Source organism: Notolepis coatsorum (genome assembly GCF_963971535.1).
Source record: "Notolepis coatsorum genome assembly, chromosome: 17".
Classification (NCBI taxonomy): domain Eukaryota; kingdom Metazoa; phylum Chordata; class Actinopteri; order Aulopiformes; family Paralepididae; genus Notolepis; species Notolepis coatsorum.
The window spans coordinates 111,816,350-111,842,446 of NC_140181.1; the positions used below are offsets into that span (position 1 = coordinate 111,816,350).

Consider the following 26,097-nt stretch of genomic DNA (forward strand, 5'->3'; position numbering starts at 1 on the left):
CCAGATTTACAGGTAGGCTACAATCACGGACACACACTGTCAACAAGAAAACGTGAGTTTGTGGTAAATGTTGATATGGTTGTTGTTACTTCGTGTAGTATCACATTAAAACACGTATGTCCCACTCGCCGGTCATCTCGCCATGATGCGCTTGTTGCAAAAGACGCGGATATTCTCAAAGCATCTCTACTGCAAAATGCCATCAGTGTTTTGGTGGAGTAGCCCAGGGGTTCCCAAACTTTTCAGGCCAGGGCCCAGAAAATAAGGCGTCAGAGAGCCGCGGCCCAATGCACATCGTCTGGCTTTTTTTTTTTTGCCAGGCGACCGATTTTTTAAGCCAAATATCACTTCAATCCTATTAAGTTAGTTCAAGTTAGTTATTCATTTATATGTGCTATTTATGAGAGGGCTAACTTGTTGCAAAATAATAATGATAATAATCATAGCCTCATTAAAATACTATTGTTGCTTCGGTTGTTTTCAGCGTTTTATGTGCATAATCTGTTATTTAGTTTGAAATGTTCGTTAAAATAAGTAGATTCTTCGTTTTTGTTTATTTATTAAGTTAATATAAAACCATATAGTCACATTTTAGAATACAATAGAATAGAATTTTAGAATACAACTAGAAACACTGTCCTGGCCTGCTTCTAAGTTCAGTGGCCTGACAATTTTATTTTTATTTTTTTTAATCATCTCGCGGCCCACCCGTGGCTGCTCGCGGCCCACCTTTGGGTCGCGACCCCGACTTTGGGAACCACTGGAGTAGCCTATTTAGGGGACATTTTGATGAGGCGAAGTCTGCCACTCTTGCCCTGGCTACTAAATGGGGAAGTCAAACACAGTTTGAAACAACGCAGGGCCAGGAAGCGTCACTTTGATGAACTTTCTGAAGACAGCCGCCTCACTGACGCAGAGAGAAACTTTCGGGTGAACGTTTCAATGCATGTCTCGATATAATCATCCAGCAACTGTCCCAAAGATTCACCAGCTTAAATGCAACTGTGAACATGTTTGAGGCAGTTCACCCCAACACACTACTACTGCAAGCAAAGGATGATGAGTTTACACCAAGCTGCCCAGGAGAGCACTATAGTCGGGACATCGCCGCCAGCTGCTCTCTTGGTCCGTGGTGAATGGTGTGTCAGTAATTTTGTCATTTTATTAGGCTATGTTTTCGTTGTTCTTGTAGTTTGTTGGCTTTATGTCATGTTATATCATTATCTGTATATATTTCGTTTCTATAGCCTTTGTAGAAACAAAATCTTAAATATTACACCTTTTCTTTGGTTAGTTTTCTTTCAAACATTGTTTTAAATTGTAATCTTAGACTGTTTGCGACTTTTGTCAGATTACCACCCCGGACTCCCGATATAATGTCAAGCTTTATTGGCTAGGGCCCGGTCATGTAGCCCCGCCCCCCGGCAGACAGAGACAGACAGACAGACAAGACATCAGAGAGACAACCATGTTACAGCAGAGACAGACAGACAGACAAGACATCAGAGAGACAACCATGTTACAGCAGAGACAGACATACAGACAAGACATCAGAGAGACAACCATGTTACAGCAGAGACAGACAGACAGACAAGACATCAGAGAGACAACCATGTTACAGCAGAGACAGACAGACAGACAAGACATCAGAGAGACAACCATGTTACAGCAGAGACAGACAGACAGACAGACAAGACATCAGAGAGACAACCATGTTACAGCAGAGACAGACATACAGACAAGACATCAGAGAGACAACCATGTTACAGCAGAGACAGACAGACAGACAAGACATCAGAGAGACAACCATGTTACAGCAGAGACAGACAGACAGACAGACAAGACATCAGAGAGACAACCATGTTACATCAGAGACAGACAGACAGACAGACAAGACATCAGAGAGACAACCATGTTACACCAGAGACAGACAGACAGACAGACAAGACATCAGAGAGACAACCATGTTACAGCAGAGACAGACAGACAGACAAGACATCAGAGAGACAACCATGTTACAGCAGAGACAGACAGACAGACAAGACATCAGAGAGACAACCATGTTACAGCAGAGACAGACAGACAGACTGTTATGGTTTGTAACCGACCCCAATCGCACAACACAAGACAGGTATGAGAGTAAGCCAAGAACTGGGCATTTATTGAAACACACAGAAAACGGCACTGTCCCTTTAAGGGAGAACACAAATTACAGGGAAACAAGAAAAGGGAAAATAGGCACAGTGCCTTTAAGAGGCGAGCTGGCTAAGGGGAAGGCTAAGGGAAGGGCTAACGGACAGGGCCAGGGCAAGGGAAACAGGGCGGAACAGGAAGGACTAGGAGGACTGGACAGGGAGGACTAGGAGAACTAGGAGGACTGGACAGGGAGGACTAGGAGGACTGGACAGGGAGGACTAGGATGACTAGGAGGACTGGAGGGACTGGACAGGGAGGACTAGGAGGACTAGACGGACTGGACGGGGAGGACTAGGAGGACTAGAATGGGGAAACACAGACAAAGACTGGGATACAAGCATTAGAAGAATGTTGCTGCTCTGCAGCTTCTCCCGGGAAGATTCGTCTGAGGAATCTGACAGTGACGTCAGAGCCGCTCTGCAGAATCCTCTCGGCAGCTCTCCGAGGTGGTAACGGGAACAGAGAGAGAGAGAGAGCGGGTTAGCTCAGAGAACAGTTGGGAACAGAACAGGTGAAGTGACTCGTCCCAAAACAGATAATCCAAGTGACTGAATCTTCGGTGTAAATACACACTGTGAGCAATGTCCCAACAACAATCCAAGTGATTGAATCTTCGGTGCGAATACACACAGTGAGCGATGTCCCAATAATAATCCAAGTGATAATATCTTCGGTGTGAATACACACAGTGAGCGATGTTCAAGCAAATATCATCCCAAAATGAACAGTCCAAAAGCAGGCACAGGGTGAGTGACAGACTGAACAAAAAGCAGGATCTCTTCAGTGTTTACACACACGAAAAACGATAGGGTCAAAAGACTGTCTTGCAAAACTCACCCAGGCGCTGTGCGTAAAGAGAGCAGGATCAAACAGGGCGAGCGCGTCGTTACGGGGGTCTGGATGCGCGTCTGGATGCGCGTCTGGAGTGAAGAGCGCGTCTGGCTCGGAGGTCTGGAAGAGGAACACTGGAATACCTCCCGTAGAGAATTAGAGAGCGCAGTTCAGAGTTTCCCTCCAGGCAAACGGCGACAGGTGGCGAAGGCTTGAGCGCATCTGGCGCGGAGGTCTGGAGTGGAACATTGGAATACCTCCCGTAGAGAATTAGAGAGCGCAGTACAAAATCTCCCTCCAGGCAAACGGCGACAGGTGGCCAAAGCTTGCACCTCGTCTCACGCCGGAGATAACGGCGACAGGATAAAACAGCATACAGACAGAAACAGAAAACTCCCGTAGGAGCCTATAGACAGAGAACCTCCCGAAGGAGCTTGGTGATAGAGATATGATACGGAACGACCCGACCAGGACAGAGGGAAAGAGCGAGGTACTTAAAGCCCACAGGGGTGCTAATTAGAATAGCCATCAGGTGCGTGATGGTAATTGATAATAGAACTAGAAGTGTGTGTTCGGCACGAACCAATCAAACAGATACTGACAGATTGTCCAAGGGTGTGGGCCGCTGAAGAGCAGACGACAGTAAATGAACGTGAGGGTGGGGGCTGGAGAAGTGAGGAGACAGGGAATTAAAGGTCAAGGGAAAGGCGAACCTCACAGTACTCCCCCCTCCACGGGAGCCACCGGGCGACCCAAAAATACAGACAGAGGGGCAGGGGACAAAACAAGGCAAACAAACAAAAAAAAACACTGGGCCATGCCAGCAGGGGAAGCTACACCAAAGTGGGGCTAGCAAAGGGACAGGGTAGCCGAAGGCAAACTAGGGTAGCAGAGGGGTAAGTAGGGTAGCTGAGGGGTAACTAGAGGAGCTGAGGGGTAACTAGAGGAGCTGAGGGGTAACCAGAGGAGCTGAGGGGTAACTAGAGTAGCTGAGGGGTAACCAGGGTAGCTGACAGGGCACTGATAGCTACAGGGCCTATGCTAGCTGTACTGCTACATTAACAAGGGGCTGCGCTAGCTGCCGGAGCTAGGCTGGCAGACAGGGCTGGAACAGGGGCACTGGAGAGGGGAACAGGGAAGGGGCTGTCCCAGCAGTGGGAGCAAACTGACCTTGCTAGCTGAAGGAGCAGTCCTAGCAGTGGGAAAACTGACCTTGCTAGCTGAAAGGGCAGTCCTAGCAGTGGGAGAAAACTGACCTTGCTAGCTGAAAGGGCAGTCCTAGCAGTGGGAAAAAACTGACCTTGCTAGCTGAAAGGGCAGTCCTAGCAGTGGGAAAAACTGACCTTGCTAGCTGAAAGGGCAGTCCTAGCAGTGGGAAAACTGACCTTGCTAGCTGAAAGGGCAGTCCTAGCAGTGGGAAAAACTGACCTTGCTAGCTGAAAGGGCAGTCCTAGCAGTGGGAAAAAACTGACCTTGCTAGCTGAAAGGGCAGTCCTAGCAGTGGGAGAAAACTGACCTTGCTAGCTGAAGGGGCAGTCCTAGCAGTGGGAGAATACTGACCTTGCTAGCTGAAAGGGCAGTCCTAGCAGTGGGAAAACTGACCCTGCTAGCTGAAAGGGCAGTCCTAGCAGTGGGAAAACTGACCTTGCTAGCTGAAAGGGCAGTCCTAGCAGTGGGAAAACTACACAAAAAGTGGAGGCCATGCAGAGGGACCGGGTTAGCTGCCTGGGCATGGCTAGCTACAGGGCCTATGCTAGCTGCAAGGGCTGCATTAACATAGAGGCTGTGCTAGCAGCCGGGGCTAAGCTAGCAGACTGGGGCCATGCTGGTAGTAGAGGCCTAACAAGCTGCAGGGGAGCTAACGAGGCTAACAGGGAAGCAAACAGGGGAGTCAACAGGCTAACAGGGGAGCTAACAGGGGAGACTAACAAGCTAAACAGGGGAGCTAACAGGGGAGACTAACAGGGGAACTAGAGGAAAAAAAAAAAAGGCAAACTCAACATACACCGTCTGTGCTGGCTGGGGTCGTGACTGGTCGGGTCGTACTGTTATGGTTTGTAACCGACCCCAATCGCACAACACAAGACAGGTATGAGAGTAAGCCAAGAACTGGGCATTTATTGAAACACACAGAAAACGGCACTGTCCCTTTAAGGGAGAACACAAATTACAGGGAAACAAGAAAAGGGAAAATAGGCACAGTGCCTTTAAGAGGCGAGCTGGCTAAGGGGAAGGCTAAGGGAAGGGCTAACGGACAGGGCCAGGGCAAGGGAAACAGGGCGGAACAGGAAGGACTAGGAGGACTGGACAGGGAGGACTAGGAGGACTAGGAGGACTGGACAGGGAGGACTAGGAGGACTGGACAGGGAGGACTAGGAGGACTAGGAGGACTGGAGGGACTGGACAGGGAGGACTAGGAGGACTAGACGGACTGGACGGGGAGGACTAGGAGGACTAGAATGGGGAAACACAGACAAAGACTGGGATACAAGCATTAGAAGAATGTTGCTGCTCTGCAGCTTCTCCCGGGAAGATTCGCCTGAGGAATCTGACAGTGACGTCAGAGCCGCTCTGCAGAATCCTCTCGGCAGCTCTCCGAGGTGGTAACGGGAACAGAGAGAGAGAGAGAGCGGGTTAGCTCAGAGAACAGTTGGGAACAGAACAGGTGAAGTGACTCGTCCCAAAACAGATAATCCAAGTGACTGAATCTTCGGTGTAAATACACACTGTGAGCAATGTCCCAACAACAATCCAAGTGATTGAATCTTCGGTGCGAATACACACAGTGAGCGATGTCCCAATAATAATCCAAGTGATAATATCTTCGGTGTGAATACACACAGTGAGCGATGTTCAAGCAAATATCATCCCAAAATGAACAGTCCAAAAGCAGGCACAGGGTGAGTGACAGACTGAACAAAAAGCAGGATCTCTTCAGTGTTTACACACACGAAAAACGATAGGGTCAAAAGACTGTCTTGCAAAACTCACCCAGGCGCTGTGCGTAAAGAGAGCAGGATCAAACAGGGCGAGCGCGTCGTTACGGGGGTCTGGATGCGCGTCTGGATGCGCGTCTGGAGTGAAGAGCGCGTCTGGCTCGGAGGTCTGGAAGAGGAACACTGGAATACCTCCCGTAGAGAATTAGAGAGCGCAGTTCAGAGTTTCCCTCCAGGCAAACGGCGACAGGTGGCGAAGGCTTGAGCGCATCTGGCGCGGAGGTCTGGAGTGGAACATTGGAATACCTCCCGTAGAGAATTAGAGAGCGCAGTACAAAATCTCCCTCCAGGCAAACGGCGACAGGTGGCCAAAGCTTGCACCTCGTCTCACGCCGGAGATAACGGCGACAGGATAAAACAGCATACAGACAGAAACAGAAAACTCCCGTAGGAGCCTATAGACAGAGAACCTCCCGAAGGAGCTTGGTGATAGAGATATGATACGGAACGACCCGACCAGGACAGAGGGAAAGAGCGAGGTACTTAAAGCCCACAGGGGTGCTAATTAGAATAGCCATCAGGTGCGTGATGGTAATTGATAATAGAACTAGAAGTGTGTGTTCGGCACGAACCAATCAAACAGATACTGACAGATTGTCCAAGGGTGTGGGCCGCTGAAGAGCAGACGACAGTAAATGAACGCGAGGGTGGGGGCTGGAGAAGTGAGGAGACAGGGAATTAAAGGTCAAGGGGAAGGCGAACCTCACAGTACTCCCCCCTCCACGGGAGCCACCGGGCGACCCAAAAATACAGACAGAGGGGCAGGGGACAAAACAAGGCAAACAAACAAAAAAAAACACTGGGCCATGCCAGCAGGGGAAGCTACACCAAAGTGGGGCTAGCAAAGGGACAGGGTAGCCGAAGGCAAACTAGGGTAGCAGAGGGGTAAGTAGGGTAGCTGAGGGGTAACTAGAGGAGCTGAGGGGTAACTAGAGGAGCTGAGGGGTAACCAGAGGAGCTGAGGGGTAACTAGAGTAGCTGAGGGGTAACCAGGGTAGCTGACAGGGCACTGATAGCTACAGGGCCTATGCTAGCTGTACTGCTACATTAACAAGGGGCTGCGCTAGCTGCCGGAGCTAGGCTGGCAGACAGGGCTGGAACAGGGGCACTGGAGAGGGGAACAGGGAAGGGGCTGTCCCAGCAGTGGGAGCAAACTGACCTTGCTAGCTGAAGGAGCAGTCCTAGCAGTGGGAAAACTGACCTTGCTAGCTGAAAGGGCAGTCCTAGCAGTGGGAGAAAACTGACCTTGCTAGCTGAAAGGGCAGTCCTAGCAGTGGGAAAAAACTGACCTTGCTAGCTGAAAGGGCAGTCCTAGCAGTGGGAAAAACTGACCTTGCTAGCTGAAAGGGCAGTCCTAGCAGTGGGAAAACTGACCTTGCTAGCTGAAAGGGCAGTCCTAGCAGTGGGAAAAACTGACCTTGCTAGCTGAAAGGGCAGTCCTAGCAGTGGGAAAAAACTGACCTTGCTAGCTGAAAGGGCAGTCCTAGCAGTGGGAGAAAACTGACCTTGCTAGCTGAAGGGGCAGTCCTAGCAGTGGGAGAATACTGACCTTGCTAGCTGAAAGGGCAGTCCTAGCAGTGGGAAAACTGACCCTGCTAGCTGAAAGGGCAGTCCTAGCAGTGGGAAAACTGACCTTGCTAGCTGAAAGGGCAGTCCTAGCAGTGGGAAAACTACACAAAAAGTGGAGGCCATGCAGAGGGACCGGGTTAGCTGCCTGGGCATGGCTAGCTACAGGGCCTATGCTAGCTGCAAGGGCTGCATTAACATAGAGGCTGTGCTAGCAGCCGGGGCTAAGCTAGCAGACTGGGGCCATGCTGGTAGTAGAGGCCTAACAAGCTGCAGGGGAGCTAACGAGGCTAACAGGGAAGCAAACAGGGGAGTCAACAGGCTAACAGGGGAGCTAACAGGGGAGACTAACAAGCTAAACAGGGGAGCTAACAGGGGAGACTAACAGGGGAACTAGAAAAAAAAAAAAAAAGGCAAACTCAACATACACCGTCTGTGCTGGCTGGGGTCGTGACTGGTCGGGTCGTACTGTTATGGTTTGTAACCGACCCCAATCGCACAACACAAGACAGGTATGAGAGTAAGCCAAGAACTGGGCATTTATTGAAACACACAGAAAACGGCACTGTCCCTTTAAGGGAGAACACAAATTACAGGGAAACAAGAAAAGGGAAAATAGGCACAGTGCCTTTAAGAGGCGAGCTGGCTAAGGGGAAGGCTAAGGGAAGGGCTAACGGACAGGGCCAGGGCAAGGGAAACAGGGCGGAACAGGAAGGACTAGGAGGACTGGACAGGGAGGACTAGGAGGACTAGGAGGACTGGACAGGGAGGACTAGGAGGACTGGACAGGGAGGACTAGGATGACTAGGAGGACTGGAGGGACTGGACAGGGAGGACTAGGAGGACTAGACGGACTGGACGGGGAGGACTAGGAGGACTAGAATGGGGAAACACAGACAAAGACTGGGATACAAGCATTAGAAGAATGTTGCTGCTCTGCAGCTTCTCCCGGGAAGATTCGCCTGAGGAATCTGACAGTGACGTCAGAGCCGCTCTGCAGAATCCTCTCGGCAGCTCTCCGAGGTGGTAACGGGAACAGAGAGAGAAAGAGAGCGGGTTAGCTCAGAGAACAGTTGGGAACAGAACAGGTGAAGTGACTCGTCCCAAAACAGATAATCCAAGTGACTGAATCTTCGGTGTAAATACACACTGTGAGCAATGTCCCAACAACAATCCAAGTGATTGAATCTTCGGTGCGAATACACACAGTGAGCGATGTCCCAATAATAATCCAAGTGATAATATCTTCGGTGTGAATACACACAGTGAGCGATGTTCAAGCAAATATCATCCCAAAATGAACAGTCCAAAAGCAGGCACAGGGTGAGTGACAGACTGAACAAAAAGCAGGATCTCTTCAGTGTTTACACACATGAAAAACGATAGGGTCAAAAGACTGTCTTGCAAAACTCACCCAGGCGCTGTGCGTAAAGAGAGCAGGATCAAACAGGGCGAGCGCGTCGTTACGGGGGTCTGGATGCGCTTCTGGATGCGCGTCTGGAGTGAAGAGCGCGTCTGGCTCGGAGGTCTGGAAGAGGAACACTGGAATACCTCCCGTAGAGAATTAGAGAGCGCAGTTCAGAGTTTCCCTCCAGGCAAACGGCGACAGGTGGCGAAGGCTTGAGCGCATCTGGCGCGGAGGTCTGGAGTGGAACATTGGAATACCTCCCGTAGAGAATTAGAGAGCGCAGTACAAAATCTCCCTCCAGGCAAACGGCGACAGGTGGCCAAAGCTTGCACCTCGTCTCACGCCGGAGATAACGGCGACAGGATAAAACAGCATACAGACAGAAACAGAAAACTCCCGTAGGAGCCTATAGACAGAGAACCTCCCGAAGGAGCTTGGTGATAGAGATATGATACGGAACGACCCGACCAGGACAGAGGGAAAGAGCGAGGTACTTAAAGCCCACAGGGGTGCTAATTAGAATAGCCATCAGGTGCGTGATGGTAATTGATAATAGAACTAGAAGTGTGTGTTCGGCACGAACCAATCAAACAGATACTGACAGATTGTCCAAGGGTGTGGGCCGCTGAAGAGCAGACGACAGTAAATGAACGTGAGGGTGGGGGCTGGAGAAGTGAGGAGACAGGGAATTAAAGGTCAAGGGAAAGGCGAACCTCACAGTACTCCCCCCTCCACGGGAGCCACCGGGCGACCCAAAAATACAGACAGAGGGGCAGGGGACAAAACAAGGCAAACAAACAAAAAAAAACACTGGGCCATGCCAGCAGGGGAAGCTACACCAAAGTGGGGCTAGCAAAGGGACAGGGTAGCCGAAGGCAAACTAGGGTAGCAGAGGGGTAAGTAGGGTAGCTGAGGGGTAACTAGAGGAGCTGAGGGGTAACTAGAGGAGCTGAGGGGTAACCAGAGGAGCTGAGGGGTAACTAGAGTAGCTGAGGGGTAACCAGGGTAGCTGACAGGGCACTGATAGCTACAGGGCCTATGCTAGCTGTACTGCTACATTAACAAGGGGCTGCGCTAGCTGCCGGAGCTAGGCTGGCAGACAGGGCTGGAACAGGGGCACTGGAGAGGGGAACAGGGAAGGGGCTGTCCCAGCAGTGGGAGCAAACTGACCTTGCTAGCTGAAGGAGCAGTCCTAGCAGTGGGAAAACTGACCTTGCTAGCTGAAAGGGCAGTCCTAGCAGTGGGAGAAAACTGACCTTGCTAGCTGAAAGGGCAGTCCTAGCAGTGGGAAAAAACTGACCTTGCTAGCTGAAAGGGCAGTCCTAGCAGTGGGAAAAACTGACCTTGCTAGCTGAAAGGGCAGTCCTAGCAGTGGGAAAACTGACCTTGCTAGCTGAAAGGGCAGTCCTAGCAGTGGGAAAAACTGACCTTGCTAGCTGAAAGGGCAGTCCTAGCAGTGGGAAAAAACTGACCTTGCTAGCTGAAAGGGCAGTCCTAGCAGTGGGAGAAAACTGACCTTGCTAGCTGAAGGGGCAGTCCTAGCAGTGGGAGAATACTGACCTTGCTAGCTGAAAGGGCAGTCCTAGCAGTGGGAAAACTGACCCTGCTAGCTGAAAGGGCAGTCCTAGCAGTGGGAAAACTGACCTTGCTAGCTGAAAGGGCAGTCCTAGCAGTGGGAAAACTACACAAAAAGTGGAGGCCATGCAGAGGGACCGGGTTAGCTGCCTGGGCATGGCTAGCTACAGGGCCTATGCTAGCTGCAAGGGCTGCATTAACATAGAGGCTGTGCTAGCAGCCGGGGCTAAGCTAGCAGACTGGGGCCATGCTGGTAGTAGAGGCCTAACAAGCTGCAGGGGAGCTAACGAGGCTAACAGGGAAGCAAACAGGGGAGTCAACAGGCTAACAGGGGAGCTAACAGGGGAGACTAACAAGCTAAACAGGGGAGCTAACAGGGGAGACTAACAGGGGAACTAGAGGAAAAAAAAAAAAAAGGCAAACTCAACATACACCGTCTGTGCTGGCTGGGGTCGTGACTGGTCGGGTCGTACTGTTATGGTTTGTAACCGACCCCAATCGCACAACACAAGACAGGTATGAGAGTAAGCCAAGAACTGGGCATTTATTGAAACACACAGAAAACGGCACTGTCCCTTTAAGGGAGAACACAAATTACAGGGAAACAAGAAAAGGGAAAATAGGCACAGTGCCTTTAAGAGGCGAGCTGGCTAAGGGGAAGGCTAAGGGAAGGGCTAACGGACAGGGCCAGGGCAAGGGAAACAGGGCGGAACAGGAAGGACTAGGAGGACTGGACAGGGAGGACTAGGAGGACTAGGAGGACTGGACAGGGAGGACTAGGAGGACTGGACAGGGAGGACTAGGAGGACTAGGAGGACTGGAGGGACTGGACAGGGAGGACTAGGAGGACTAGACGGACTGGACGGGGAGGACTAGGAGGACTAGAATGGGGAAACACAGACAAAGACTGGGATACAAGCATTAGAAGAATGTTGCTGCTCTGCAGCTTCTCCCGGGAAGATTCGCCTGAGGAATCTGACAGTGACGTCAGAGCCGCTCTGCAGAATCCTCTCGGCAGCTCTCCGAGGTGGTAACGGGAACAGAGAGAGAGAGAGAGCGGGTTAGCTCAGAGAACAGTTGGGAACAGAACAGGTGAAGTGACTCGTCCCAAAACAGATAATCCAAGTGACTGAATCTTCGGTGTAAATACACACTGTGAGCAATGTCCCAACAACAATCCAAGTGATTGAATCTTCGGTGCGAATACACACAGTGAGCGATGTCCCAATAATAATCCAAGTGATAATATCTTCGGTGTGAATACACACAGTGAGCGATGTTCAAGCAAATATCATCCCAAAATGAACAGTCCAAAAGCAGGCACAGGGTGAGTGACAGACTGAACAAAAAGCAGGATCTCTTCAGTGTTTACACACACGAAAAACGATAGGGTCAAAAGACTGTCTTGCAAAACTCACCCAGGCGCTGTGCGTAAAGAGAGCAGGATCAAACAGGGCGAGCGCGTCGTTACGGGGGTCTGGATGCGCGTCTGGATGCGCGTCTGGAGTGAAGAGCGCGTCTGGCTCGGAGGTCTGGAAGAGGAACACTGGAATACCTCCCGTAGAGAATTAGAGAGCGCAGTTCAGAGTTTCCCTCCAGGCAAACGGCGACAGGTGGCGAAGGCTTGAGCGCATCTGGCGCGGAGGTCTGGAGTGGAACATTGGAATACCTCCCGTAGAGAATTAGAGAGCGCAGTACAAAATCTCCCTCCAGGCAAACGGCGACAGGTGGCCAAAGCTTGCACCTCGTCTCACGCCGGAGATAACGGCGACAGGATAAAACAGCATACAGACAGAAACAGAAAACTCCCGTAGGAGCCTATAGACAGAGAACCTCCCGAAGGAGCTTGGTGATAGAGATATGATACGGAACGACCCGACCAGGACAGAGGGAAAGAGCGAGGTACTTAAAGCCCACAGGGGTGCTAATTAGAATAGCCATCAGGTGCGTGATGGTAATTGATAATAGAACTAGAAGTGTGTGTTCGGCACGAACCAATCAAACAGATACTGACAGATTGTCCAAGGGTGTGGGCCGCTGAAGAGCAGACGACAGTAAATGAACGCGAGGGTGGGGGCTGGAGAAGTGAGGAGACAGGGAATTAAAGGTCAAGGGGAAGGCGAACCTCACAGTACTCCCCCCTCCACGGGAGCCACCGGGCGACCCAAAAATACAGACAGAGGGGCAGGGGACAAAACAAGGCAAACAAACAAAAAAAAACACTGGGCCATGCCAGCAGGGGAAGCTACACCAAAGTGGGGCTAGCAAAGGGACAGGGTAGCCGAAGGCAAACTAGGGTAGCAGAGGGGTAAGTAGGGTAGCTGAGGGGTAACTAGAGGAGCTGAGGGGTAACTAGAGGAGCTGAGGGGTAACCAGAGGAGCTGAGGGGTAACTAGAGTAGCTGAGGGGTAACCAGGGTAGCTGACAGGGCACTGATAGCTACAGGGCCTATGCTAGCTGTACTGCTACATTAACAAGGGGCTGCGCTAGCTGCCGGAGCTAGGCTGGCAGACAGGGCTGGAACAGGGGCACTGGAGAGGGGAACAGGGAAGGGGCTGTCCCAGCAGTGGGAGCAAACTGACCTTGCTAGCTGAAGGAGCAGTCCTAGCAGTGGGAAAACTGACCTTGCTAGCTGAAAGGGCAGTCCTAGCAGTGGGAGAAAACTGACCTTGCTAGCTGAAAGGGCAGTCCTAGCAGTGGGAAAAAACTGACCTTGCTAGCTGAAAGGGCAGTCCTAGCAGTGGGAAAAACTGACCTTGCTAGCTGAAAGGGCAGTCCTAGCAGTGGGAAAACTGACCTTGCTAGCTGAAAGGGCAGTCCTAGCAGTGGGAAAAACTGACCTTGCTAGCTGAAAGGGCAGTCCTAGCAGTGGGAAAAAACTGACCTTGCTAGCTGAAAGGGCAGTCCTAGCAGTGGGAGAAAACTGACCTTGCTAGCTGAAGGGGCAGTCCTAGCAGTGGGAGAATACTGACCTTGCTAGCTGAAAGGGCAGTCCTAGCAGTGGGAAAACTGACCCTGCTAGCTGAAAGGGCAGTCCTAGCAGTGGGAAAACTGACCTTGCTAGCTGAAAGGGCAGTCCTAGCAGTGGGAAAACTACACAAAAAGTGGAGGCCATGCAGAGGGACCGGGTTAGCTGCCTGGGCATGGCTAGCTACAGGGCCTATGCTAGCTGCAAGGGCTGCATTAACATAGAGGCTGTGCTAGCAGCCGGGGCTAAGCTAGCAGACTGGGGCCATGCTGGTAGTAGAGGCCTAACAAGCTGCAGGGGAGCTAACGAGGCTAACAGGGAAGCAAACAGGGGAGTCAACAGGCTAACAGGGGAGCTAACAGGGGAGACTAACAAGCTAAACAGGGGAGCTAACAGGGGAGACTAACAGGGGAACTAGAAAAAAAAAAAAAAAAGGCAAACTCAACATACACCGTCTGTGCTGGCTGGGGTCGTGACTGGTCGGGTCGTACTGTTATGGTTTGTAACCGACCCCAATCGCACAACACAAGACAGGTATGAGAGTAAGCCAAGAACTGGGCATTTATTGAAACACACAGAAAACGGCACTGTCCCTTTAAGGGAGAACACAAATTACAGGGAAACAAGAAAAGGGAAAATAGGCACAGTGCCTTTAAGAGGCGAGCTGGCTAAGGGGAAGGCTAAGGGAAGGGCTAACGGACAGGGCCAGGGCAAGGGAAACAGGGCGGAACAGGAAGGACTAGGAGGACTGGACAGGGAGGACTAGGAGGACTAGGAGGACTGGACAGGGAGGACTAGGAGGACTGGACAGGGAGGACTAGGATGACTAGGAGGACTGGAGGGACTGGACAGGGAGGACTAGGAGGACTAGACGGACTGGACGGGGAGGACTAGGAGGACTAGAATGGGGAAACACAGACAAAGACTGGGATACAAGCATTAGAAGAATGTTGCTGCTCTGCAGCTTCTCCCGGGAAGATTCGCCTGAGGAATCTGACAGTGACGTCAGAGCCGCTCTGCAGAATCCTCTCGGCAGCTCTCCGAGGTGGTAACGGGAACAGAGAGAGAAAGAGAGCGGGTTAGCTCAGAGAACAGTTGGGAACAGAACAGGTGAAGTGACTCGTCCCAAAACAGATAATCCAAGTGACTGAATCTTCGGTGTAAATACACACTGTGAGCAATGTCCCAACAACAATCCAAGTGATTGAATCTTCGGTGCGAATACACACAGTGAGCGATGTCCCAATAATAATCCAAGTGATAATATCTTCGGTGTGAATACACACAGTGAGCGATGTTCAAGCAAATATCATCCCAAAATGAACAGTCCAAAAGCAGGCACAGGGTGAGTGACAGACTGAACAAAAAGCAGGATCTCTTCAGTGTTTACACACGAAAAACGATAGGGTCAAAAGACTGTCTTGCAAAACTCACCCAGGCGCTGTGCGTAAAGAGAGCAGGATCAAACAGGGCGAGCGCGTCGTTACGGGGGTCTGGATGCGCGTCTGGATGCGCGTCTGGAGTGAAGAGCGCGTCTGGCTCGGAGGTCTGGAAGAGGAACACTGGAATACCTCCCGTAGAGAATTAGAGAGCGCAGTTCAGAGTTTCCCTCCAGGCAAACGGCGACAGGTGGCGAAGGCTTGAGCGCATCTGGCGCGGAGGTCTGGAGTGGAACATTGGAATACCTCCCGTAGAGAATTAGAGAGCGCAGTACAAAATCTCCCTCCAGGCAAACGGCGACAGGTGGCCAAAGCTTGCACCTCGTCTCACGCCGGAGATAACGGCGACAGGATAAAACAGCATACAGACAGAAACAGAAAACTCCCGTAGGAGCCTATAGACAGAGAACCTCCCGAAGGAGCTTGGTGATAGAGATATGATACGGAACGACCCGACCAGGACAGAGGGAAAGAGCGAGGTACTTAAAGCCCACAGGGGTGCTAATTAGAATAGCCATCAGGTGCGTGATGGTAATTGATAATAGAACTAGAAGTGTGTGTTCGGCACGAACCAATCAAACAGATACTGACAGATTGTCCAAGGGTGTGGGCCGCTGAAGAGCAGACGACAGTAAATGAACGCGAGGGTGGGGGCTGGAGAAGTGAGGAGACAGGGAATTAAAGGTCAAGGGAAAGGCGAACCTCACAGACAAGACATCAGAGAGACAACCATGTTACAGCAGAGACAGACAGACAGACAGACAGACAGACAGACAGACAGACAAGACATCAGAGAGACAACCATGTTACAGCAGAGACAGACATACAGACAAGACATCAGAGACACAACCATGTTACAGCAGAGACAGACAGACAGACAAGACATCAGAGAGACAACCATGTTACAGCAGAGACAGACATACAGACAAGACATCAGAGAGACAACCATGTTACAGCAGAGACAGACAGACAGACAAGACATCAGAGAGACAACCATGTTACAGCAGAGACAGACAGACAGACAGACAGACAGACAAGACATCAGAGAGACAACCATGTTACAGCAGAGACAGACAGACAGACAGACAAGACATCAGAGAGACAACCATGTTACAGCAGAGACAGACAGACAGACAAGACATCAGAGAGACAACCATGTTACAGCAGAGACAGACAGACAAGACATCAGAGACACAACCATGTTACAGCAGAGACAGACATACTGTGCTTCTCAGAAACTAAGCTTGACGATTCTGTAAAAGATCCAGAGATAGAGATTGAGAACTACTCAATAATCAGGAATGATAGGAACATGGCATGGAGGTTGCGTCTGTATGTACATACACAAAGACACCAAATTCATCAACAGAAATTACCTGAATCATGAATCAATTGAAACTGTATGGGTGGAAATCCTATTCGAAAGGGCGAAATCCCTACTGGTTGGCTCAATCTACAGACCGCCAGATCATAGTGGCTTTTATGACACACTTGACGGGTGTTTAGCTGGAGTTGAGGATGTAGACAAAATTCTTATTGGAGACTGGAACACGGATATGCAACGAAAATATGCACCCGTCTTCAAGTCATTCAGTAGGTTTTGTGATCTGCACGGCCTCAGCCAGCTAATCACCCAACCCACACGTGTATGTGAATCAACTCAGACTACCATTGACCTCATTCTGACCTTCGACAATCCAAGATCTCCAATAAAGGGGTTATAGCATGTGGGTTAAGTGATCATTATATGATATTCTGTACCCGCAAAAAGCTAAAACAAAAGGCTGGCTGCCACAAAACAGTCACATCTAGAGACCTCAAAACCTACTCTAGCGAGGCCTTTAACCTTGAACTGGAGAGTCTGGACTGGTCAGATGAACTCAATGGTACACTGGCTGAAGAAACATGGCTTGGTTTCAAAACCAAATTTTCAACAATACTAAACGACATGGCCCCCCTAAGAACCACCAGGGTTAAAAATCGCGCTGAGCCGTGGATGCACACTGAAATACTGACCGCTATGAAAACCAGAGACAAAAAATGCTCTGAGTTTCGTAAAAGTCAGTCAAAGCTTACCAAAAGCACGAGCAGTGAACTCCAAGACCACGTGACTGAACTCAAACTGGAAAAAAACAGACTAAGAAATGACGTAAACTCCATGATCAAAACTGCAAAAAAGAATGTCATCAATGACAAAACTGAGGAAAACAAAAACAAACCACGTGAACTTTGGAAATTACTCAATAATCAACTAGGCTGCAGTAAAAAACTTAAAACCAGATTCTCAAACATAAACATAAAAACGGACAACACGCTCATCACAGACAAGCTGGATGTAGCCAATTACTTGAACATTTTCTTCACAAACATAGCCACAACACTGGTAAACAAACGACCCTCCCACTCAGGGCTTTATGGGGTAGAACACATAGTAGCTTACTACAAAAACCTAGGGGTCCGTAAGGACGACTTCAAACTTGAAATGGTAACAACAGATGAAGTACTCAAAAAACTGAGCGCCCTCCAACCTAACAAGGCCACTGGCCATGACAACATCCCCTCCAAATTCCTCAGAGACTCAGCAGCCGCCATCACCCCAGTCATCACACACATAATAAACCTCTCCATAAAACAGGGACACGTCCCCAAGGACTTCAAAATTGCGAGGGTGACCCCTCTGCACAAAAGAGGCAGTCAATTAGACCCAGGCAACTACCGCCCTGATTTTATTCTCACCTCCATCTCGAAAGTCATGGAAAAAATTGTCTAAGAACAGGTCGAAAAGTACCTAGCAGAAAAAAATCTAATCTACGAATTCCAATCTGGCTTCAGAACATCCCACTCCACTGACACATGCCTTCTCTATTTGAACGACCACATCAAACAAGAGGTGGACGCGGGCAAATACTGCGGCATGGTCATGCTGGACCTACAAAAGGCCTTCGACACTGTCAATCACTCCATTCTGATTGACAAGCTAAAAGCAATTGGTTTTGATAGTCTATCAGTGAGCTGGATGCAATACTACCTTGAGGGGAGGGAACAGATGGTGGAGGTAAACGGTACCCTACCCCCCCCCCCCCTCACAGTGAGCTGTGGTGTTCCACAAGGAAGCATACTAGGACCGCTACTGTTCCTAATTTATGCAAATGACATGTCGTCAGCTTGTGACTGCAACTTGTTCCTGTTTGCGGACGACTCAGCCCTGCTGGTCTCTGACAAGAACAAGTTACAGGTTACGGAGTGATAGTAATTCGGTTGTGGGCGGGTCCTGGGACCAAGAGCGTGGGTTTATGAAAAATAACGACCAAGGTACCCATGTACATGTCAAAATACTTCCCAAAGGTCAGTGAATACCACGATCACAACACCAGAGGGAGCTCCACAAATCATGTTAAACCCAGATTCGGCTCAAACAAGGGACTAAACACGTTTCGCAATTATGCCACATCAATGTGGAACGCCCTACCCACAGCTGTAAAGGAATGTGAATCCCTACCCACTTTCAAAACCACTCTCAAGGAACACCTACAGGAGACTGCAATTCGAAACTGGCCCCTGTAAATGTCCTAACCCAACCCCCTCCAATGTACAGTAATTTACCTAGTATGGTGTTGTCAATATTCCAATGTACAGTTTTGCTTGTTTGTACAGTGTTTCCCCCCTCCCCCCCCCCCCCCAACCCCCTCCAATGTAAATGACCTAGTATGGTTGTCAATATCCCAATGTACAGTTTTGCTTGTACAGTTGTACAGTGTTCCCCCCCCCAACCCCTCCCTACCAGGGGTGCAGTGCTGGGCATACGCAGTCAAACGACGTTTGGGCTTCGTCACTGAGGCAGAAGTACGCGCATCCTATTATTATGCAAAGTCTAGGTGATAAGTGCCGGCCGGGATATACGGCGCGACGACACAAAAATGACTCGTCGCGCCGTATCGGCCGCCACTTATCACCTAGACCAGGGCTATTCAACTAAATTGTTCAGGGGGCCACATTGTCAGAAACCCAAGGGGCCAGGGGCCGGACTGCCACGGCGCCTCCCCGTGCTATGAATATATGTACACTTGACACAACACGCAACCACATTTTCACAACTTTTATTTAAAGGGGAACTTTTTTTTTTTTTTTTACTTTATTTTTTAGTGTTTATCGCTTTTCTGGTCAAGTATGACCGACAGAAACAGGTTGAAACGGGATGTAGAGCAGGGGAAGACATTCTGAGAAATGACGGCGGGTCCGGGAATCGAACACGTGTCCCCCAGATCCGTGACGAGCACGGTTTTCCCCGACGCAGAAATAGCGCCGAGATATGCGGTGAGCTACTGGAGCTCCCCAAAGGGGAACTATTTTACTATTTCTTTCACTATTTGGGCACTTTTACACAATTCCTGTGGGTTTATGGAACACCTCTGTAATTTTTTTTTTTTTAATTCATTGTTTTGTATTTCTAATCAAGTACTCAAAAACAGCATTTTTCTACCTCAAGATCTTAAGCCGTTTTGAGCCTGGGCTCCAACCACAGTGGGCACTGTGTGGAAACTCAGCTGATTATCATGCAGCGGTGTCTCTCTGACATCACAAATCAGCACATTTTCAGATGACTCAGTTCAGTGAGGGTGAATATTGTGAGAGGAGAATTGGAAGAATGCGCCAATATGAGAATTAGAGACATAGATCATATTAATATAAGTCCACATAGCTAGGAAACAATGCTAAACACTGAAAAAGGCCATTTATAAGATAGTTCCCCTTTAACTACATTGCAAAAGTAGTATACTTTTCAAAAAAAGTGCTTCATTTATGTGCCACATCTGCAACATCTCCTGCAAAAAGTGCTTCATTTATGACTGTGCAACAACTGCAACATCTCCTCTTCAACATTTCAATATAAAAATAAAATAAAAAACAAACAAGTGCATGATGTGCATCTGAACATTCTAACATCAACACTTGAACAAAAAACATATTTATAGTGCAGCTGAGCTTATGAAAAAGTGCTTCATGTCTGTGCAACAACAGCAAATCACAGCATCTTATTAGCACTTATTGTCGACTCTTAACTCTCAAACATCAGGGGGGTGGGGGGCAGACAGGCCTAGCCTACATACACACATCTAATGAGAGCGATTGCACTTCTTTGACTGGGCAATGGCAGAGAAAGAGGGTTCATAGGAAGTGAGGGCTACCCGCAAACAGTGATGCAAATGCTCATTTGTCAAGGAGGCACGTTGCTTGTTTTAATGGCATTCATGTGAGAGAAACTGGATTCACAGGTGTATGTTGAGCCAAACATTGTTAGCACAGATATTGCCAGCGTTTTTATTTTGGGGAATGTCTTGACATGAATACACTTTATCCAAAATGTTGTGGTGGATTCATTCTCAAGTGCCTGCTTCAGAGCAGATGATGCTTGCATGTCAATTATTTCAAGTTGCAGGAGACCTTCATCAATGTGAAGTGATGCAAGGAACTCTTGTCCTTTTGTGGAAATAGCAGCTACATTGGCAAATGGGTTGCTCACAAAATGCATCAATTCTCTGGACATGTCAAATTCATCAAATCGACTTGCAAAGTTTTCCCTCAATTTATCAATGAAATCTGTCATTAATTGAGTGACTTTTGGCTCAATTGTGCGTGTTAACGTTGACATGAAAAGAAAAAAGTAAAAAAAAATAATAATAATAATAATATTAAAATAAAAAAAAAATTTTTTTATTTTTTTTTATTTTTTTTTATTATCATGTAATCTTTGGCGGGCCGGTCAGAATCATCCCGCGGGCCGGATCTGGCCCGCGGGCCGCCAGTTGAATAGCCCTGACCTAGACTGTGTGTGTGTGTGTGTGTGTGTGTGTGTGTGTGTGTGTGTGGGTGTGTGTGTGTGTGTGTCAGGCCACGTGAGCGGATCGGCGCGGCCGAGAAATCCGCTCTTCGCTCTTTAAAGCTTGGTCCGCTCCGCTAATCACTCATGTTGACCCCGCCCCCAAGTCGCTCTCCGCTCGCTCCCCGCTCACCTTGAATCGAGCGCTCCCCGCTCCCCGCGCCAGATCGCTCGGCAGTTTTTTTTCTTCTTTTTTTGGAGCATGGTGTAAATGAGCTCAAACTACAACAGTCTACACCCCCTGGGCCCCTTAACAATTGTTTGTATTGAGCCGCATTGTAATTGTAGCCATTCTGCAATGTTAAATAACGTTGTTTATCCATTCACTATCTCTATTAAGCGATGATAGGCTAGCCGAGCCACAATGCTATGGTCGCTGCCATTAACGTTAGCATGTAAGCTAACGTCAACAACAATGGCGTCGATACTTTTTCCTAACTGGAGTGAGTGTGGGCGTCTCTACAGTGACAAAGCCTGAACGAACAGCCTATCACAGGTTCACCCTTCTCATTGGTTGAAAATGGCCTTCATGTTTGTACATCGCCATCTGTTGCTTTGGCATTGTACTGCATGTATATATTACATCAGTGTTAAACCACTGTGAGCGGCCTGGAGTGGATTGGAGCGGAGGAGAACTCTCGCTCCGGACGTCGCGCCGACTCATTTTAAAACCCACTCCTCGCTCACGTCAAAACCGGCCGCTCCGCGCCCCGCGCCGCTCACGCTCCGATCCGCTCACATGCACTGGTGTGTGTGTGTGTGTGTGTGTGCGTGCGTGTGTGCGTGTGCGTGGAGTGTTGGGCGTGTGTTATGTGACAAAAGACCGCCCGTCTCGTCCCCAGCTCCGACTCATGAAAGAGGAGAGATACATGTGTGCACGTGCACGTGGCGTTTGGCCTTGGCCCATTTTACGACTGCACCACTGCTCCCTACCCAAACCCCCCCCACACAACCCCACCCAACCTCCTCCAATGTACAGTTTCTACGTCAAATGTATATACTCCCTTTTCTGGACTATTTTTGTATCACAAACAGTACTGTATTTGCAAATCTGGTATGTCATAAATGTATAGATGTAGCAGTACTGTCTATCTGTATGTCATGTATGTCATATATGTCCTCCTGATGAATTGAAAATGGGGGACCCTGATGTAAACAAGACGAAAGTCTTTCTCTGGTCTGCATTCCCTGTGTATTGAGCTGTACTGTATTGTACCCATTCTGCAATCTGTTAATAAAGTTTTCAATCAATCAATCAATCAATCAATATTGTCTGTTGGTACATACATGTGTTTTGTGTTACACAGACACAGAATACTGTATTACAAAAAAAACATAAGACCACCATGTTACAGCAGAGACAGACAGTGACTTGATGTGCAGCCGCCACACACACAGGGACGCTTTGGCCAATGCGTTGTTTAATGCCTGCAGTGACTTCATTCAGCACAACGATTGATTGATTGATTGAAAACTTTATTAACAGATTGCAGAATGGGTACAGTACAGTACAGCTCAATACATACAATTGTTAAGGGGATGCAGACCAGAGAAAGACTTTCGTCTTGTTTACATCAGGGTCCCCCATTTTCAATTCATCATAACATATATGACATACATGACATACAGATAGACAGTACTACTGCTACATCTATACATTTATGACATACCAGATTTGCAATTACAGTACTGTTTGTGATACAAAAAGAGACGGAGGAACTTCATTGGGAAGTAAAACGGGGTGAGTGTTGACATTTTTTACGCTTTCTGATGATACTGGCTGGTTAAGTAGTAATGCATTGCATATATTTTGACCGCCGTGTCAAATTTCTTGGCATATCAGGCACTGGTTTGGCGCTGTGAGGATGCACGCACACTTTTATATGTTTCTACTAACTGCCTGCTGGCGAAACTAGGCTAACTAGCTACATTTATCTCACGGAGATACTGTAAGACTGGGGACGAGGTTACTAGGTACAGTACCTGCAGATCAGACTACTGCTGTAGATGCGCGGTCAACGCTCGCTCTGACTCCGTCCAGCTGAAAGAGACGACACGCATTCAGTGAAGACCCGCCCTACTCTGCTCTGATTCGCAGACTGTGGGGGGTTGGGGGGGGGGGGGGCACGCTGACGGGACGCTGAATGTGATTGGACCAGAGTAGCCAGACTGACACACAGACAGCGGAGCACCGCCTCCAGAGGAGACAGCGGAGAAGCTCGAGGCTCTGCCAGGCGCGTTCACACGTGTGTTTCTCTGGCTTACTGCTGCGCATTCAAGCCACGCAATAACAACAAAGCGCAACATTAAAATAAGGACAGCATTAAGTTGCAATAAATCCACTCGAACGAAATTCGTTCGCTCATCAAATTTGTGACATTCTAAATGTGTTTTAATGTTGTTTAATAATGACAATACACAGTTCCTTCCCTCCCAACCAACGTTATTCACACCACCGTGCCGCCACAGCCGCACAGCCTGTGTTAGGGATGGGGACCGAATCCGGTACTTTTAAGGGTATGACCGAATCACGTCGGTACTACCGAGTACCGATTCACGTGAGATCCACCGGTGCCACATTTCGGTACTGCACAAAAAACAAAAATAATAATAATTTACACTTTACAATGCTAGATGCAGACAACACTCGCTGCACTATTATATATATATATTATATATATATTCAAATTGTTCTAAATAAATAATAATGATAATAAATTATTTGAATTTTGGACACATCTTTTACAACTGAGGTAGGTAAATAACATTTTTAGAGATTAATTAAAGTACAGAAAAAAGGTACCGTTGGGTACCGGTATCGATTGACAGGTACCGCCGGTACTGGTACCGGTATCAGTTCAAATGTGAACGGGACCCAACCCTAGCCTGTGTATAATACACTGTCCCGTGTAGGTAGCGACCACATTTCTATCCTGCTTGTTAAGTAGTAGGCTTATTGAATGTGGGGCAAATTATAATTTTTTTTTAATCTTCTCAGTGTCCACTCTGGGGATCTGAAGCACCTATGTGAGGGTAGCGGTTCGTATTGTGTGTAATAACTTCAAGTTTCAAGTTTTGTTTTATTAGTTGCATATAATGTACATTACAGTGAAATGCTTGCTTCTGTATGAGCCCCCTGAGATGTGCTTCATGCAGTAAAAAGTGAAAAGAATAAAGGCCAAACAAAAGATACAATATAAACTAAAGTACAAACTAATGTACAAAATGCCACCAAAATGCAAAATACAAAATGAGGTAGATATGTGAAGGATCTTCTAAAGCGAGCGGTTGTTTCTCTACCTGACGACTGCTGGTCAGGACGCTCTTCCTCAGCACAGTTCCTCTGCCTGTCTCTGCCGGGGGGGCCTGGCTCAGCGTTCTCGTATTCCTCCATCTCGATGCTTCTCCCAAACATGTCACACTGCTCAGGCTGTTCTGCTGTCTAGCTGGTCTTGTTGTTGTTATGAGCTCCAACGGCTGCAGCGTCTAAATACAGTGTCTGTTATTTGTAAAAGAGGAAGTACTGTAGAGACCCATATAAGGCCGTGGATATCTGCTGACAAGACAGGGGAGAGAAGGCCCTGGCTGTGGCTGTAAGTGTGATGTTTGTGATGTTTCAAAACTATTACAGTTTGTCTTGTTTGCTGATAATACCAATTTCTTTTGCTCTGGAAATAATTTAAAGGAATTAGCTGAATATATTGTGTATGAAATGACAAAGCTAAAGAAATGGTTTGATGTAAATAAGCTATCCCTGAATCTGAAAAAAAACTAAATGTATGATTTTTGGCAATAGAAAACTAGATGAAAATATAGTACTGACCATAGATGGAGTTGATATAGTGAGAGTTAATGAATTTCGTTTTCTTGGTGTGATTATGGATGATAAATTAACATGGAAATCGCACATAGCACACGTTAAAAAAAATATGTCCAAGAGTATTTTTGTTATGAATAAAGTAAAGTAAAGTATTATTATTATTATTATTATTATTATTATTATTATTATTATTATTATTATTATTATTATTATTATTATTATTATTATTATTATTATTATTATTATTATTATTATTATTATTATTATTATTATTATTATTATTATTATTATTATTATTATTATTATTATTATTATTATTATTATTATTATTATTATTATTATTATTATTATTATTATTATTATTATTTTTATTATTATTATTATTATTATTATTATTATTATTATTATTATTATTATTATTATTATTATTATTATTATTATTATTATTATTATTATTATTATTATTATTATTATTATTATTATTATTATTATTATTATTATTATTATTATTATTATTATTATTATTATTATTATTATTATTATTATTATTATTATTATTAGTATTATTATTATTATTATTATTATTATTATAAAATTTGTTCTTGTTTAACTGTGGATTGTGTGTTTCTTGTATAATGGTATAAATTATTATTTGTGTAAATTAGGTTGTACGCCGACCATTAAGTAAATACTTGTTTATTTTAGGAATAAGGGGCAGGTAACTATAAGATTTATTCTTCTTCCTGCTCCTTTTTTCCATGGAATGATAATTATGATTGTGTAATGAAGAAACTCTGATTGTATGATTCTATGATTTTTTGGCCCACACCGGCCCATTATAATCGGTCGGACACCACCCACCAGTACACCATCCTTGCGGTCCCCTTAAATATGCGTACCTACTGTACTATTCCCCCAACCCACTACAAAGCTGGGTAGTAAGTGCCATGGACAAGTGGACCAGTGTACTCACTCGCTCTTGGCTGAATCTTGTTTTGGGTGGTGATGTAAAAACACCTGCATCATAGCAGGCTCAGGACGGGCAAAGTAGTCTATAGCCTGTTCATCCCTGTCTCTCTCCTCCACAACCTGGCTTGACTAGACATAAGGAGAGAGAGATGATTACAATTAACTGGTACATTCAGGTCCAGAATTGTTGGAATTCCCTGACAAAGATGTGCAAAAAGCTGTACAATTTAAACAATACCATACTGGTAATGAGCAAATAGTTGTTTATTCAATGAATGCATGAGCTGTTCCATCTTATTTCATTTGATACTAACTACTCAGTTCATACAGATTTCAAGTATTCAAATATCAATGATGAATATTGCATAAGGTTTACAGAGTTAATAGATCACCTTCTTGTTTTATATTCATGTTCAGAGAGGAGTAATAGTTAGATCTTTGTATGTGATTT

The 26,097-nt window shown here is 47.3% G+C and overlaps 1 protein-coding gene across 1 annotated transcript in view; it reads right to left on the reverse strand.

Annotated features, from left to right (window-relative positions):
* LOC311244551 (complement C1q-like protein 2) overlaps positions 1–24,256 on the reverse strand; it is a 31,678-nt gene extending 7,422 nt beyond the window's left edge. Inside the window, exon 1 of the mRNA XM_084334125.1 lies at positions 24,158–24,256. Within this exon, the coding sequence (XP_084190251.1) occupies positions 24,158–24,251 (94 nt within the window). The 5' untranslated portion in view covers positions 24,252–24,256. The remainder of the gene's footprint in view (positions 1–24,157) is intronic.
* Positions 24,257–26,097: the final 1,841 nt, after the last annotated feature.